A 15,647-nucleotide genomic window follows, 5' to 3' on the forward strand; every position below is an offset into this window, starting at 1 on the left:
AATTCTGTAGATGTTTTGATTTTTTGATTAAAGAAGAAAAAAAAATTTTTTTTCAAAAAAAATTTGGCCTACCTACCGACCCTATATTTTTTCAGCCTGAAAGCGGAAACAAACATTTTTTTTTTCTAGGCCGTAATGAAAAGTAAATTTATGATATAATGTAGATAGTATTTCTTAAAATTAAGCCTTGTGATTGAATACATCTCCTACCCTTCCATAGATTTTTAGGCATAAATTCTTGTGATTTTGCAGGCGCCCTCACACTAGTCTTGGATTTGACCTGGATAAGGCCCCAGGGCTCTCCTCACCCACCCGTGGATTGGAACAGCCAGAGTTTACAGGGCATACCTATGTAAGTCTAAATCTATATTAAACCAAAAATTAACAATATGAATGATTTTGTTTATCTTTTACTGATAGTGTGAACTGAATATTGGTTCCTGGGAAAGCTTTCAATGTTCTCCACACCTTGTAAAAGTGTAACAGTAAACTTTTGTTGTGACACAGTAAAATGTCTCCGTGCCGCTTCAGAATTCCCCATGCCTTAATAAGATCTGCCACTGTTAGAAGCCTAAGAAGGCTCTCATTGGGAGTCAGAATTAATTATTCCAGAAAAAATTATACACATATAAAGAAAAACTTCCCATATGTTTACCAGATATGAGATTTTGTCTGTCTTTAAACAAATATCACTGATCTCTGAAAATGCTGTTCATTTATTGGAGTAAAGTTTTAAGTGATAGAAAACCCTTGCTGGCTTTAATAATCAGATAAACTGCTTATGTTTGTTTTAAATTTTTATTATTTCTAAAATTTACCCAAATTAATGTAGATGCATTTTTCCCCAAGAATTTCAGAACCTGTTTCAATCCTCAAGTATTTGTCCACTAATCTGCTAGTAACCAATTTGAATGCTTTACATCATGTTTTGATATAAGTAAAACACACCTATAACGTAGTGCTAGGGACCAACAAGGTTGCTTCATTATAAGCATAATTTGTTACCTTGTATATCCATTAATTGTTCATTATATTTTTTAAGGTAAAGGTACTATAAATCACTTCGCCATAAGCGTCAATTTGTTATAAGCGTTTTTGCTATAAGTGTGTTTTGCTGTATATCTTGGAAATGTTCTTGAATGCATTCCTATCAGAGTGTCAGTCTACCCTTTCTACACCCTGCTTTACTTTTGTTCAACACCAGAAACAGCCTGTAGTTCTCTGCTTCTGAAAGACAGATTATCATTTTCATTTCATAATATAATCATCTAAACAGTTTCAGCATTTACTGATGTATAACACATTTGTTTTCCATGACCCCCCTTTTCAACAACAAAATCAGCCTGTCTACACTATCCTATATACATGTATTTAATAATGGTACCAGATTTATGTATCATCATGGTCAGTCCTAACCTTCTGCCTCTGCTTTGTGACAGGACGACAGTTACATAGACTTCCGTAAGCCCACAATAAAGACTGCCCACTCCCTGATAGATGATAAACCTAATATTGATTTAATTGGTGAGTTCAGTAAGCTGCAGATCAATTCAAGATTAACAGAAAATAATCTCAGAAACTGCAAGACAGAATAAAATGCACAATATTTTTATTTAATTCTGTTAAGTGTCCTCATATATCTAGATATCACTAGATATCTTTTAACGATTGTGATAATGTTTTTGGTAGTCTTTATTGGTTGGGTGACATGTTTGCATGTTTTCATTAGATGGTGACAAGAAAAAGACAACATTGCTTAATATGAAGGTAAGGGAGTTCATAGCAGAAAAAGAATCTATGCATATCAGTAATGATACTTGTATAATCAGGAAATTCACAGAGTAGTTATGGACCAGTTTTTCTCCACTCTGAAGTATATTGCATCAAACAATGCGGTACTGCATGTTCACTGCATTGTTGCGCCTGCATGCTAATCAAGCTTTCATATTTGCGCTAACAATATTTATTTTGCTGATTTCTTCAAAAAGTTACAGGAGCTGCTTTAATTGAATTAAAGATATTTATTTTTGTATGATATTAAATATTTATACATTTATGATACAAATATTTATATATAAGATATATAAATATGATATATATGAATGATATCTCCGAAATATATCTTGCACATATATATAAAAGTGTTACGTACCTTTCTGAAAGAAATCAGCAGAGATTATTTTATTTGCTTTAGACACTATTTTAACTGTTTTATTTGATATAAAAGATACAGTCAACTTTCACATTTACAAGAGTTATTTTTCCTTGGATGTGTCAAACAGCATTGAGTTGTTTTCCCCTTTATAATACTTTAACTTTATGAGGCAATGTCTGTCAAAAACCTACATGTAAGTTTTATATCATTATTATAGTTTCTTAGTTGTCTTAGACTATGGCAATATTTGAATGAAATTGACCATAGGCATTGGAAGGTTTAAAATATATAAATTATATATAATTAGATGTTAGCTATGTTGTCAAAGGGAAATTAACTTTGTGAATGTGATAGTCCTTCAGATTTAGTTTCCTGCCTATCTATGTAGAACAGATGATGGATTATAATGCAAGTTTATTACTGCCCTACACAACACTGGTTGTAAAGGACAGTAGTGATGATGATATTACCCATAGATATATGAACAATTTATGTCTCCAGTACTTAATTATACCCATGTGAAAGTTTATAGGGAAGGAACGATACAGGAATCATTTTGTCCATGTATCTGTTAGTGTAAGCATGCCCAAACCATCATTTAATGATGAAAAAAATGTAAGCTCAAGCTGGACAAAGTTTGCTACGATGTGGGAGTAGGTCGTGATTTTAACAAATTTTATTTTTGATTAAGTTCAAGGATACTAGTAAAAGTAAAATTGAGATGCATTGATTAAAACGAAAAATTTCAAAAATATCCTGTGGGAGTTTTATTACAGTACTTCTAGTTGTCACTTATGATGATGGTTCTATAATCACTATTATATATATATGGACTACTTTTAAATTCAAAATTTTTACTTTTATTAGTAAGAATTCCTTCCTCTCCAATATAAAACATGTGCATGTGAAAAAAAGTTAATTTAAGAGAAACATGCATTTGTTTATGTTGTTGTTTATAGGGAATTAATGTGTTTACTTTCATTTTCAGGGTGCAGATGAAGAGCTTAGTCAACCCTCTCCACCTTACACCAAAACTACAAGCAACTTATTTGGCAGTCAGTACAATTGTTATCTTACATCGTTTCTCATTATTTGGCAATGCTACACTGTATATCTTAACTAATCTGTAGAGTTTATTTTTGTCATTTGTAATTAAAGTGACATGTATATTGGTATTATGGAAATAGAATCATTATCAATAGAAAAGCAAAAAACTTCAACAACTTTCATATTAGAAAATAATAAAAAGTAGATAATCTGTTCTCAGAAAATTATGAAAATCAATAACGAGCTTTCATTATTGAATTTTACAAGATTTTTTTTTTTGGTTTTAACAGGCACAGGGGCATCAAGTACATTTTTCCCTGACCAATCAAGAGATTTAGAAAAAGATGTAAGTAACTCTTTAAATATGGTCTTTATTAGATGCCCAATAAATCAGGATTAATGTTATAATGTTTTTTGTCTGTATAGAACTTAAATTTAACTATTTTTCGAATTTTTGAATTATTGAGATGAACACTTTTTTTTCTTCATATGAATTCTTAATGAGAAGTCGTATCAACATGCAGGTCAAAGTTTAAGCATGAGTGAGTTGTCATACAAGAAATTTGCTGTTAGAGGAGGGGGGGGGATTGTATTAATCAAATAAATCTTGTCTCACTTTTAGCTAATCAAATACATTTTTGTTTCCATTCTTGTAGAATATTCAAATGAGAACTAAAATGTTGGAGGCTAGATTTCACGAGGAAAAGCTTCGACTACAGCAAAAGCATGATTCAGCGGTTCAGAAGGTATTTGATTCTTAAGGTTGTTTATTTAACATTGGGTTATATCCAATAGTACAGTGCATAGAAATATTTTATGTTTCTAATTGTGTTTTCAGTATCTTCCTTTGGATATTGCAAGAATGTAGTTTGCATATATGGTTTCTGTTCAAGAGAAAAAATAAGAGCAAACTAAATAAAAGAAATCAAATTTTCATATACAGTGCTCTTTGAATTCCTAAAATATTGTCCCCCGCTTGAAAAGTGGGGGATATTAATTTGGGTTTGTCCGTCCGTCCGTCCGTCTTTTGCTGATTAAAATTGGATTATCCACAAAATAGGAGAACCCTTTGAGCTTTTGCAACGAAATTTAGCATAGCAACTCCCTATGGACTAAAGAAGACCCCTATTGATTTTGAGGTCAAAAGGTCAAAGGTCAAGGTTATAAATAAGCAAATTCTGTCTGTTAAAACACTTTCGAAATTAAAAATTAATATATCCAGAACCATTTGAGCTATTGCAATGAAATTTTATATAACAACTCCCTGTGGCCTAATGAAGAAAAATTGATTTCGAGGTCAAAAGGTCAAAGTTCAAGGTCGTAAATTTATACATTCTGTCTGTGTGTAATACTATCATTTCCGGGCGATATTTCAGGAAGATTTTGAGCCTTATGCAATGTAATTTTATACCAAAACTCCCTAGGACGTCTCTCGCCCCTCTCAAAGTGCCCCACCCCGTTTGTTTTATTAGTATTTATAGTATTACATGTCGCTATTTTTAGCGCAGGGGCATAGGAGAGTTATTGCGTATAAAACAGGTTTTTTTACTTCTATTATAACTTTTTAATAAAGGATAAATATTTTAATCAAACACCTTGGTTTGTGTAAAATTTTGATAATACCTAACATTAAAACATTAATATATACTTGTATGTGACTTCTGTTCTGCATATACTTCACTCCGTTTAAAGCGACTCCGTGGTCTAGTGGTTATGTCTCTCGCTTCAGATGTAAGAGGACCCGGGATCGATTCTAGGTCGAACCGTCCTTTTTTTTTTTTTTTTTTTTCTTTAAAATTGTTTATTTTTTTATAAATGATAGTATTCAGCATATCAAATCTTTATATGCATATTGACATACATGTATTTTATTTGCTTCAGTATACATGTATACATTTATATAATTCTACAAAAAAAGTCAGGGGGAGCAAACTAAATAAAAGAAATCAAATTTTCATATACAATTCTCTGAATTAGCTTGTTTGATTCATGTTTCTGTTTTCTAGATTTTGGACAGAAAGAATGTAGAGATAGAGGACCTGAAGACAAATTACAGAACTAAAGCCAAAGATCTGGAGGAAACTATCAGCAAACTCGAACGAAAAAGTAAAATTTTTAATGAATGATTCAATCCGCAGGCAGTTGTATTATCATTGAGTTTGTGTCTGTTGTTGTTAGTTTTTGCTTGACAGAGAACTTTTGTGCAAAGATACAATTAACATTTATGCATGATTGTATTTGGTAGATTAAATAGTAATAATTTGTTTGAATTGAAACATTGCAATCACTCTCACTTGCCATTTGATTTTAGTTCAAAATATTGGAAAGGATTCCCAGCAAGTGATAGAAACCAAAGACAAGCAGATCACAGAACTGAAGAGGATGCTAGAGGAATCCACTGAAGTCAGGAATAACCAGTTTGAGAAAAAGGTCAGTGCAAAAAGGTCATTAGTGTAGGTACACATGTACCAGTGTGTATATAACTTACAAAAATGGTCATAAATGTCTAAAATTCATAAAACTCTCATTGTTGGTTTAAGTAGCAAAGATTTTTTTTTAGTTTTTCAAACCATCAATTTTTTAAAGCAGATCTTTGAATTCTTAATCATTGTCAACTATGGAGTTACTATCTTCTAAACAGATGAATGATATGATTGCCGACTTTGAACAAGAGAAGTTTGAGATGCAAAAGCAGCACACCAAAAACATCCAGGACATTCTGGATGATACGAATGCCAGATTACAGAAAATGGAGAAAGAGTATGGGCAGCAGACCGCATCCACGGTAGGTCAAAGGTCATAGCTTATGACTGTTGTAGCATTTTCTTTGTTGAGGAGGTTTGGAGATTTTGTGGTGGAAATGAAGAATAGAGATTTTGTGGGTTTTTTAACTGAGAAACCATGTGCATTTAATTCTCATTAAGATCACATACTCCTATAAAAATGATTGTCGGTACTGGTACATGCATTTAGTATATTAAAATTATTTTTTACTGATACAGTCATTGATCATGTTGTTTATCATTGTTAGACATGTATTTACCAAATTAATAAGAGAAAACAGTGAAATATATCTCCGTCTTATTGAAAGGGAAAAAATCTCTCTCTTTCTCCATTTTATTTAATGCACTTTCAGCATGTGTATGCAAAAGTTTCTTTTTAAGGCCAGATTGCAAAGTAAAATTTTATCTTATGGATTTATGATCTGAGTTAATCCATCTGTCCATTTTTCTACCTCTATTTAGTTCCCTTGTGAAAGTAAAAGTTTTAAAGTGCTAGTTTATTTCCGAAGTTCACACATAAATTTGTCTAGAATTAGAAGTTTCAAATATTTCTAGTTGTATTAATAATTGACCTTTAAAAGCCCTATCCACATACCATGACACTAGTAAATTAATAACTCTTCTGATTTTTACGCAAGATTTGAAATAATCAGTATATTATTAGCTCACCTGAGCTGAAGGCTCAAGTGAGCTTTTCTGATCACATTTTGTCCGGCGTTCGTCTGTATGTCTGTCTGTCTGTCCGTCTGTCTGTCTGTAAACTTTTCACATTTTCGACTTCTTCTCAAGAACCGCTGGGCCAATTTCAACCAAACTTGCCACAAAGCATCCTTGGGTGAAGGGGATTCAAGTTTGTTCAAATGAAGGGCCATGCCCTCATTCAAGGGGAGATAATTGGGAATTAATGAAAATTTGTTGGTATGTTTTAAAAATCTTCTTTTCAAGAACCACTGTGCCAGGAATGATGAAACTTATGGGGAAATATCCTCAGGTAGTGTAGATTCAAGTTTGTTCAAATCATGACCCCCGGGGGTAGGGTGGGTCCACAATGGCCGACCAAATTTTTAAGCTCAACTGAGCCGAAGGCTCAAGTGAGCTTTTCTGATCACATTTTGTCCGGCGTCCGTCTGTCTGTCTGTCTAGCTGTCCGTCTGTCTGTAAACTTTTCACATTTTCAACTTCTTCTCAAGAACCGCTGGGCCAATTTCAACCAAACTTGCCACAAAGCATCCTTGGGTGAAGGGGATTCAAGTTTGTTCAAATGAAGGGCCACGTCCTCAGTCAAGGGGAGATAATTGGGAATTAATGAAAATTTGATGGCATGTTTTAAAAATCTTCTTCTCAAGAACCACTGTGCCAGGAAAGATGAAACTTATGGGGAAACATCCTCAGGTAGTGTAGATTCAAGTTTGTACAAATCATGACCCCAGGGGGTAGAGTGGGGCCACAATGGCCGACAAAGTTTTACATAGAAATATATGGAAAATTCTTTAAAAATCTTCTTCTCAAGAATAACAAAGCCATAATTGAACATACTTATTTGGAAGCATCCTCAGGTAGTGTAGATTCAAGTTTGTTTAAATCATGACCCCCAGGGGTTGGGCGGGGCCACAATGGCCGACCAAAGTTTTACATAGAGATATATAGGAAAATTCTTTAAAAATCTTCTTCTCAAGAATAACAAAGCCATAATTGATCATATTTATATGGAAGCATCCTCAGGTAGTGTAGATTCAAGTTTGTTCAAATCATGACCCCCAGGGGTAGGGTGGGGCCACAATGGCCAATCAAATTTTTACATAGAAATATATAGGAAAATTCTTTAAAAATCTTCTTCTCAAAAATAACAGAGCCATAATTGATCATATCTATATGGAAGCATCCTCAGGTAGTGTAGATTCAAGTTTGTTCAAATCATGACCCCCTGGGTGGTAGGGCGGGGCCAAAATGGCCAATCAAATGTTTACATCGAAATATATAGAATTTAAAAAAAAAAATTTTTTTCTCAAGATTTGCAAAGCCATAGTTGATCGTATTTATATGGAAGCATCCTCAGGTCGTGTAGATTCACATTTGTTCAAATCATGACCCCTGGGGGTAGGGCGGAGCCACAATGGCCAAGTTTTCATAAGTTTTGCAAAAATAGTTATATACAGTGGACCCTCAGGTAGTGTTTAGTTTGTTCAAATCATGACCCCCAGGGGTTCCAAAGTTTTACATAGAAATATATAGGAAAATTCTTTAAAAATCTTATGTCAAAAATAACAGAGGATTGATCATATCTATATCTGAATCACCAGTTAAACAAGACAATATAACATTTAAAAATTTCGTTCCGATTTGCAAAAATCGTCGTATATATGGAAGCATCCTCAGGTCGTGTAGAAATCATGACCCCTGGGGGATATCGGAGCCACAAGGTCACAAACTGTTATATATAGGAAATTTTTTAAAAAATCATTTTCTCAAGAATAGCAAAGCCATGATTGGTCATGGGACTACTTTTGGATTTAAACTTTTTAATAATAAACGAGTTTCTACTTTTTCCTAGCCACAGTGCTCAGGTGAGCGATGTGGCCCATGGGCCTCTTGTTTTTCAAATACCACTGTTGAAATTGATTTAGGTCATTTCTTTGAAATAAGTAAAAATGTGAATTCCTTACTTTATATTGTCTTTGGCCATTTCTTGTAAAAAATTTTCTTTGACAAGATGATTTTAAGATTTATAAAAATTTTAAAAATTAACTAATGACTTAAAAAATATTCCATTTCATTAGAATTTTTACAAATATTGAAAATTTGGGGAGAAAAAAAAATATAACATTGCTTTTTGATGTGATGCACACATTTGATGTGATATTTCTGAGCTGTCTAATTATTTCCTTAAGGAAGTTTATCAGGTAAGGGGCGCTGTTTGCTTCATGTAGTTTTTCATCATTGCCTCATATTCTTTACTGCTTCTGTCCAATAAATCAGTCTCTCAATTTTCCTTCTCTCCTCATATCTGTGGTTTAAATTTTGAACTTTGAATTCTTTTTAGCTGGTTATGGTGAAGATAAAATTAAAATAAAATAGTCAATAACATTTAAACATAGTCAGGCTGTGGTTTTAACATACGTGTCATTTTTAAATTATGATTTAATAATTTTTTAGATTTTTATTTTTTATTTGCAAAATGTTTTAACAATCAATTCAACAAGACAGTAGGAATTAGATTATGTGTATTTGAAATATTGATCAACTTTAATTTCATTCAGTTGTTTAATCAGTACTGTGTAATTTTCTAATATTAAACAAAATTCACACAACATATTTAAAGCAATTGATGTAATATCAAGTTTTTTTTTTTTTTTTGGCGTAGACTTATTGTTCTAAAAGTAAAATATGGATCAGAGGGAAAATGATATATACATTGTATGTAATGTTGTAGCATTTGAGATTCCTGCATGTGGAATGACAATATATAATGTGTATCATACAAATATGCATGGGGTTCTCTCTATAGAAGCATGTTTAAATGCATATTTGCCATACGTTATTTGCAGTGATATCATATAGTATTGTGAATTGTGATACCTTGTAAGAAAATTTGTATTAGAACCTGTGAAAATATTTGATAAGGAATTTAAGACACTCTTTTTCATTCCATTAACTTAAGTGACAAGGCATGTCAAAGGTAAAACAAAATAACCATCATAAGTACCGGTGTACATTTTTTATTCTAAAAAATATTATTTTGCATTGATTTTTAAAAATCACAGGTTACACAGAAAAAAGAACAAAAGAACATAATGCAAGTGTTGGGACTTTAATGGTATGGATGTAAAATTTTGCAGGCTTCCATAATAAAAGACCTTGAGGCCAGAGTTCACCAGCTGATGACAGAGGCTGATAAAAACACCAAAGCTAAACATGCTCTGGAAAAGGCCAAAATGGAATCAGATAACAAACTGGAAAGATGTACACAAGATCTACAGGATCTTAGAGAGAGGTCAGGTTCATGGTGATGAAATACTGTATACAGTGTTATTTTCGCCCTTTCACACTTGCAGAAAACTTTGTCCCATTTTAAATTTGCCCAGTTCATATTTTTTTTTCAGAGAAATTATTCTGTATTCTTTAAATTCACCCTGTTTTAAATTCACCTAAATGCGGGTAGGACGAAAAGTTTTCAGAGAAATTATTCTGTATTCTTTAAATTCACCCTGTTTTAAATTGACCTAAATGAGGGAAGGGCGAAAAGGGTGGGGAAAAAACGGGGGCAAAATTTGTCCTGTATGCAGTAGCTTGAGGATATTGTGTGTCACAAATAGATCTTAATATCTACAGATCAGATAATAATGTTGTAAATTGTAAATATGCAAGGTTTATGTGAACTATCATTGAAGATTTTGACTTACATTGTAAATTTTATGGCTAAAACACGTAAAAAATTGAAGATGAATTCTGAAGTCTCATTCTGAAGACATCAGATATTAAAGGTAGTGGGGGAAGCAGTATTTTATCTGTCTAGCTATCGGTGTAGCTGTCTGTTACATCAAGATTAAGCTTGCCCCTTCCCCCTCCCCAATAACAATGGGGTCAAGCTCTATGGAAATTGTGGTTTCCCAAAGACATTTAAGATGATTTACCATTGGTGCTTAAGCAAAACATACATCCTATACAGTTTATGTTGTTTAAGGTAGGTCGCGGGTTTGCTTTCGTCATCAATTTTGGTACACAATTTCGACGATTCGAGCGGCTGTTTTGTGAACATTTGATTATGACGTTATTTACGTCACAAAGGCAACGCTGCGTTGTTTCCCGCTTAATTCTCTGCAAATGACTAAGTCTGTACGAATCAAGTAGATTAATACAAAGTGCATGCTATTGTACATAAACCTCGTACATGCTTTTTAATTAAATTTCAGTCTGAACTTTCATGTGATTACTAGTATATGTAATGCCCTAGGAAAAATTGAATGCAATACTGAATGAAAGGAATAATTTATAATGTAAGTACTAGTATTACTAAACTGCTAAAAGTCAATCAGAATAAGTCAGCGTGAAAGTTATGGTTGCAGAAAGAGTTATCATAAATAAAATTGTTTAGCGGAAAATTTGAGGGGTTGTATAAATTTGCGCACGTTATTTGCAACTCGGGGAAACATGCGTATAGCATCATGACTGCTAATCAAAGCTGGGGCGAAAATATACGTATAATTTTCAGGATGGAATCAATCTTCAACACTAAAAACGCATTAAATTTAATACATGCATTTTCCTCTTTTTTTTAAAAAGTATTATTTGCTTATTATGTATATAAATCTCATCTAGTCGCCTTGTTTTACTGGCTAATAAATTGTGAAATGCTTTCAAAATCCAAATTTATACAAACACTTGAACTGTAAGACCTATATGACACTGTAAACAATTTACAAGTATTTTTTTCTATTATTAAAAGTTTTAAACAATTAAGCTTTAGTCTAAGTGTAAAAGCTCAATTCAAGTATATGTATTTTACATTTTGTGCATGGAAATTTGATTTAGAGAATTCGAAATTAACAAATGTTAAAGAGTAAGGTCCATTTACAAGCTTGCGTCTAATATATATATATATATAGAAAGGAAATTGCCCCCCTTCCCCCCCGGCTAATTTCCCCAGTGTCTGGAAGTTTTTTTCTTTACCGTTTTTTAATAAAGTGATCAAATTTATGTGTTATGCCTGAAATCCTTTCCACCATGAATTTCCTAAAAATACAGGAACTTATATTTTATCACTCGCGGTGTTGTCGATGCATGTTAATTCTCATGCACGAGGAATGTTTATACTGTTCATTCATACTTTGTGAGCAGAATATGAATTTCACAATACTAGTGAAAATAAGTTGCTGATCATCTTAATATATTTTCGCAATAAGTTAAATGAGGAATAAAATTAAATTTTGCGTTTATCAAAATATTTATACTCGTACGGTAAACGTTACAGCGTTCAACAAATGACGTTGTAGACATAAATAACGCCATAAACGCAACATTTCAGCAATATGAAAGGGAACTTTGAATTTTTTTAGCGAAAAATCTAGCGAGAAGACATATTGATTTTTTTATATCAATAGTTTTGATTTTACCTCATCTTCACATTTTGAAATTCCTGACTAATTCGTCTACGTCTTTAAAAAGTTATCCAACCTTTTTGAAAGAAACTATTTTCACGAAATTGGCTTAAAACGTCATTTTTCCATATATTTCAATAGTAAAGCGTAAAAAATGTACTAATGACAATACCGCGTTTATAGTAATATAGAATTAAAACTACGAAGGCAAATTTTATAAAAATTGCAGATAATACGCAGTAAATTCTCAGGAACATTATATCAAATTTTCAGGATATGTTTTCTCGTAAGAATTTTTATGCAGTAAACCTGCGACCTACCTTAATTCTGGATATATTCTTATCTTTCACAGATATAGTAATCTGGACAAAGAACATCAAAGAACAGTGGAAACTAACGAACAGGAAATGAGAACTCTCAAAAACAAAATGGAGGCAAGTCTGGAATTCATGAAACAGGAACACAATCTTGCTGCAGCCAAAGTTAGTGTACAGTTTATTACGGAGGGTTTATCAAATATAAGATACTGTAAATATAAATAGAAAAAAATGCTGCAAAAGCAAATTCTTTCAGATATAATGATAAATTATACCAATTCCTACATAATAAAGAGAAAAAAAAATTCAGGTTCATGATATACTCATAGATCGTAAAGTTGTATTTTATAAAACATCATTTATACATAACAAAAGATTAAATATTTTATGGAAAATTTATGACTCAGACATTCCATATTGGACACATTTGACTGACAACATTTACACCTAATGACAAATTGGCAAAAATTAAACATACTGAAAGAATAACGCACCTCAAAGTAAGGGTGAAATCAACTTACAGCTTAATTTTATGCATACTGTAAAAGACGTAAAATAAAACTCCAAATGAGTGTCAACAGGATTTACACACGTTACTAATCCCCTCAAGAAAACATGGGAGAAGATTGGTAAATTATTAAAAATTTATAACAAATACTGTAAATCATTGCTGTTTCTATTTCAGGCTTCTGATTCTATATCAGAGTTGGAGCAGTCGTTGGATCAGTACAAACGTTCCCTGAAAGATGCAGAGGAACAAAGACAGAGACAAATGAGGGTGAGATATCTGTTTTAATAAGTGCTTACCTTTACTTTGTGTCAGCTGATTGTGTTGATTTCACTCTGCCAGTCTGCTTTATGTCTGATACTTTCTCAACTCATACCTCTATTCATTTGCTCTTTCAAAAAGCTATCGATTAAAATAAGCTCTCTGTTAAAATTTTATTGCACCTCTATGATTTTTTTTTTTAGCTCACCTGAGCCGAAGGCTCAAGTGAGCTTTTCTGATCACATTTTGTCCGGCGTCCGTCTGTCTGTCCGTCTGTCCGTCTGTCTGTCTGTCTGTAAACTTTTCACATTTTCGACTTCTTCTCAAGAACCGCTGGGCCAATTTCAACCAAACTTGCCACAAAGTATCCTTGGGTGAAGGGGATTCAAGTTTGTTCAAATGAAGGGCCACGCCCTCATTCAAGGGGAGATAATTGGGAAATAATGAAAATTTGGTGGCATATTTTAAAAATCTTCTTCTCAAGAACCACTGTGCCAGGAAAGATGAAACTTATGGGGAAACATCCTCAGGTAGTGTAGATTCAAATTTGTTCAAATCATGACCCCCGGGGGTAGGGCGGGGCCAAAATGGCCGACCAAAGTTTTACATAGAAATATATAGGAAAATTCTTTAAAAATCTTCTTCTCAAGAATGACAAAGCCATAATTCATCATATTTATATGGGAGCATGCTCAGGTAGTGTAGATTCAAGTTTGTTCAAATCATGACCCCCGGGGGTAGGGCGGGGCCAAAATGGCCGACCAAAGTTTTACATAGAAATATATAGGAAAATTCTTTAAAAATCTTCTTCTCAAGAATGACAAAGCCATAATTCATCATATTTATATGGGAGCATGCTCAGGTAGTGTAGATTTAAGTTTGTTCAAATCATGACCCCCGGGGGTAGGGCGGGGCCAAAATGGCCGACCAAAGTTTTACATAGATGAATATATAGGAAAATTCTTTAAAAATTTTCTTCTCAAGAATGACAAAGCCATAATTCATCATATTTATATGGGAGCATGCTCAGGTAGTGTAGATTCAAGTTTGTTCAAATCATGACCCCTGGGGGTAGGGCGGGGCCAAAATGGCCGACCAAAGTATTACATAGAAATATATAGGAAAATTCTTTAAACATCTTCTTCTCAAGAATGACAAAGCCATAATTCATCATATTTATATTGGAGCATGCTCAGGTAGTGTAGATTCAAGTTTGTTCAAATCATGACCCCCGGGGATAGGGCGGGGCCAAAATGGCCGACCAAAGTTTTACATAGAAATATATAGGAAAATTCTTTAAACATCTTCTTCTTAAGAATGATAAAGCCATAATTCATCATATTTATATGGAAGCATATTCAGGTAGTGTAGACTCAAGTTTGTTCATATCATAACCCCCGGGGATAGGGCGGGGCCAAAATGGCCGACCAAACTTTTACATAGAAATATATGGGAAAATTCTTTAAACATCTTCTTCTCAAGAATGATAAAGCCATAATTCATCATATTTATATCGAAGCATGTTCAGGTAGTGTATACTCAAGTTTGTTCATATCATAACCCCCGGGGGTAGGGCGGGGCCAAAATGGCCGACCAAACTTTTACATAGAAATATAGGAAAAAACTTTAAAAATCTTCTTCTCAAGAATGACAAAGCCATAATTCATCATATATATATATGGAAGCATGCTCAGGTAGTGTTGTTACAAGTTTGTTCAAATCATGACCCCCCCGGGGTAGGGCGGGGCCAAAATGGCCGACCAAACTTTTACATAGAAATATATAGGAAAATTCTTTAAAAATCTTCTCAAGAATGACAAAGCCATAATTCATCATATTTATATGGAAGCATGTTCAGGTAGTGTAGATTCAAATTTGTTCAAATCATGACCCCCAGGGGTAGGGCGGGGCCAAAATGGCCGACCAAAGTTTTAAAAGATATATATAGGAAAATTCTTTAAAAATCATTTTCTAAAAATAGAAAATCCAGGATTGGTCATGGTACTACTTTTGGATTTAAACTTTACAATAAAAAGCCATTTTCTACTATTTCCTACCCCTAGTGCTCAGGTGAGCGATGTGGCCCATGGGCCTCTTGTTGCAATTTTGCTTTAATTATTTTTTACTGGCTATTATTCACGGTAAACCATTTCAAAACAACTTCAGTGCAAATTTCTATCCTCTACAAATACTAACTGTTTAAACTAGAATAATATGTCATGGTTGCATTTCATAGTCCTTCATTTTTGACAGGAATTGGAACAAAATCATCAGCAAGATAAACTGCATTTGGAAAATCTCCATGATAAGCAGGTAAATCTTATGAACGGAACTTTAACCTTGTGTTTGTGAAGAGAAACCAGAGCTTGTTGTTTGGTTTTATTTCTCATCAGTTTTTTTGTTTGAATTGTAACAAATGGGAGTACATTCAATAATTAAAACATCCATTTTTAAGAATTTTGTTGAGAGCATGAACATTTT

The 15,647-nt window shown here is 33.1% G+C and overlaps 1 protein-coding gene across 5 annotated transcripts in view; it reads left to right on the forward strand.

Annotated features, from left to right (window-relative positions):
- The window catches only part of LOC134283113 (centrosomal protein of 112 kDa-like), a 28,810-nt gene that overhangs the window by 3,354 nt on the left and 9,809 nt on the right, over positions 1-15,647 (forward strand). For 2 of the 5 annotated variants that reach the window (XM_062765554.1, XM_062765556.1), the window contains exons 7-20: positions 253-352; positions 1,440-1,524; positions 1,730-1,767; positions 3,144-3,210; positions 3,493-3,548; positions 3,859-3,948; positions 5,209-5,308; positions 5,514-5,632; positions 5,844-5,987; positions 8,874-8,885; positions 9,822-9,976; positions 12,433-12,562; positions 13,083-13,175; positions 15,420-15,479. In XM_062765554.1, the coding sequence (XP_062621538.1) occupies positions 253-352; positions 1,440-1,524; positions 1,730-1,767; positions 3,144-3,210; positions 3,493-3,548; positions 3,859-3,948; positions 5,209-5,308; positions 5,514-5,632; positions 5,844-5,987; positions 8,874-8,885; positions 9,822-9,976; positions 12,433-12,562; positions 13,083-13,175; positions 15,420-15,479 (1,249 nt within the window). The remainder of the gene's footprint in view (positions 1-252; positions 353-1,439; positions 1,525-1,729; positions 1,768-3,143; positions 3,211-3,492; positions 3,549-3,858; positions 3,949-5,208; positions 5,309-5,513; positions 5,633-5,843; positions 5,988-8,873; positions 8,886-9,821; positions 9,977-12,432; positions 12,563-13,082; positions 13,176-15,419; positions 15,480-15,647) is intronic. The other 3 variants (XM_062765557.1, XM_062765558.1, XM_062765555.1) reach the window with 2 other exon arrangements.

The sequence above is a fragment of the Saccostrea cucullata genome, unplaced genomic scaffold (assembly GCF_032062105.1).
Source record: "Saccostrea cucullata isolate Sc308-1 unplaced genomic scaffold, CSIRO_AGI_Scuc_v1 ctg326, whole genome shotgun sequence".
Lineage (NCBI taxonomy): Eukaryota > Metazoa > Mollusca > Bivalvia > Ostreida > Ostreidae > Saccostrea > Saccostrea cuccullata.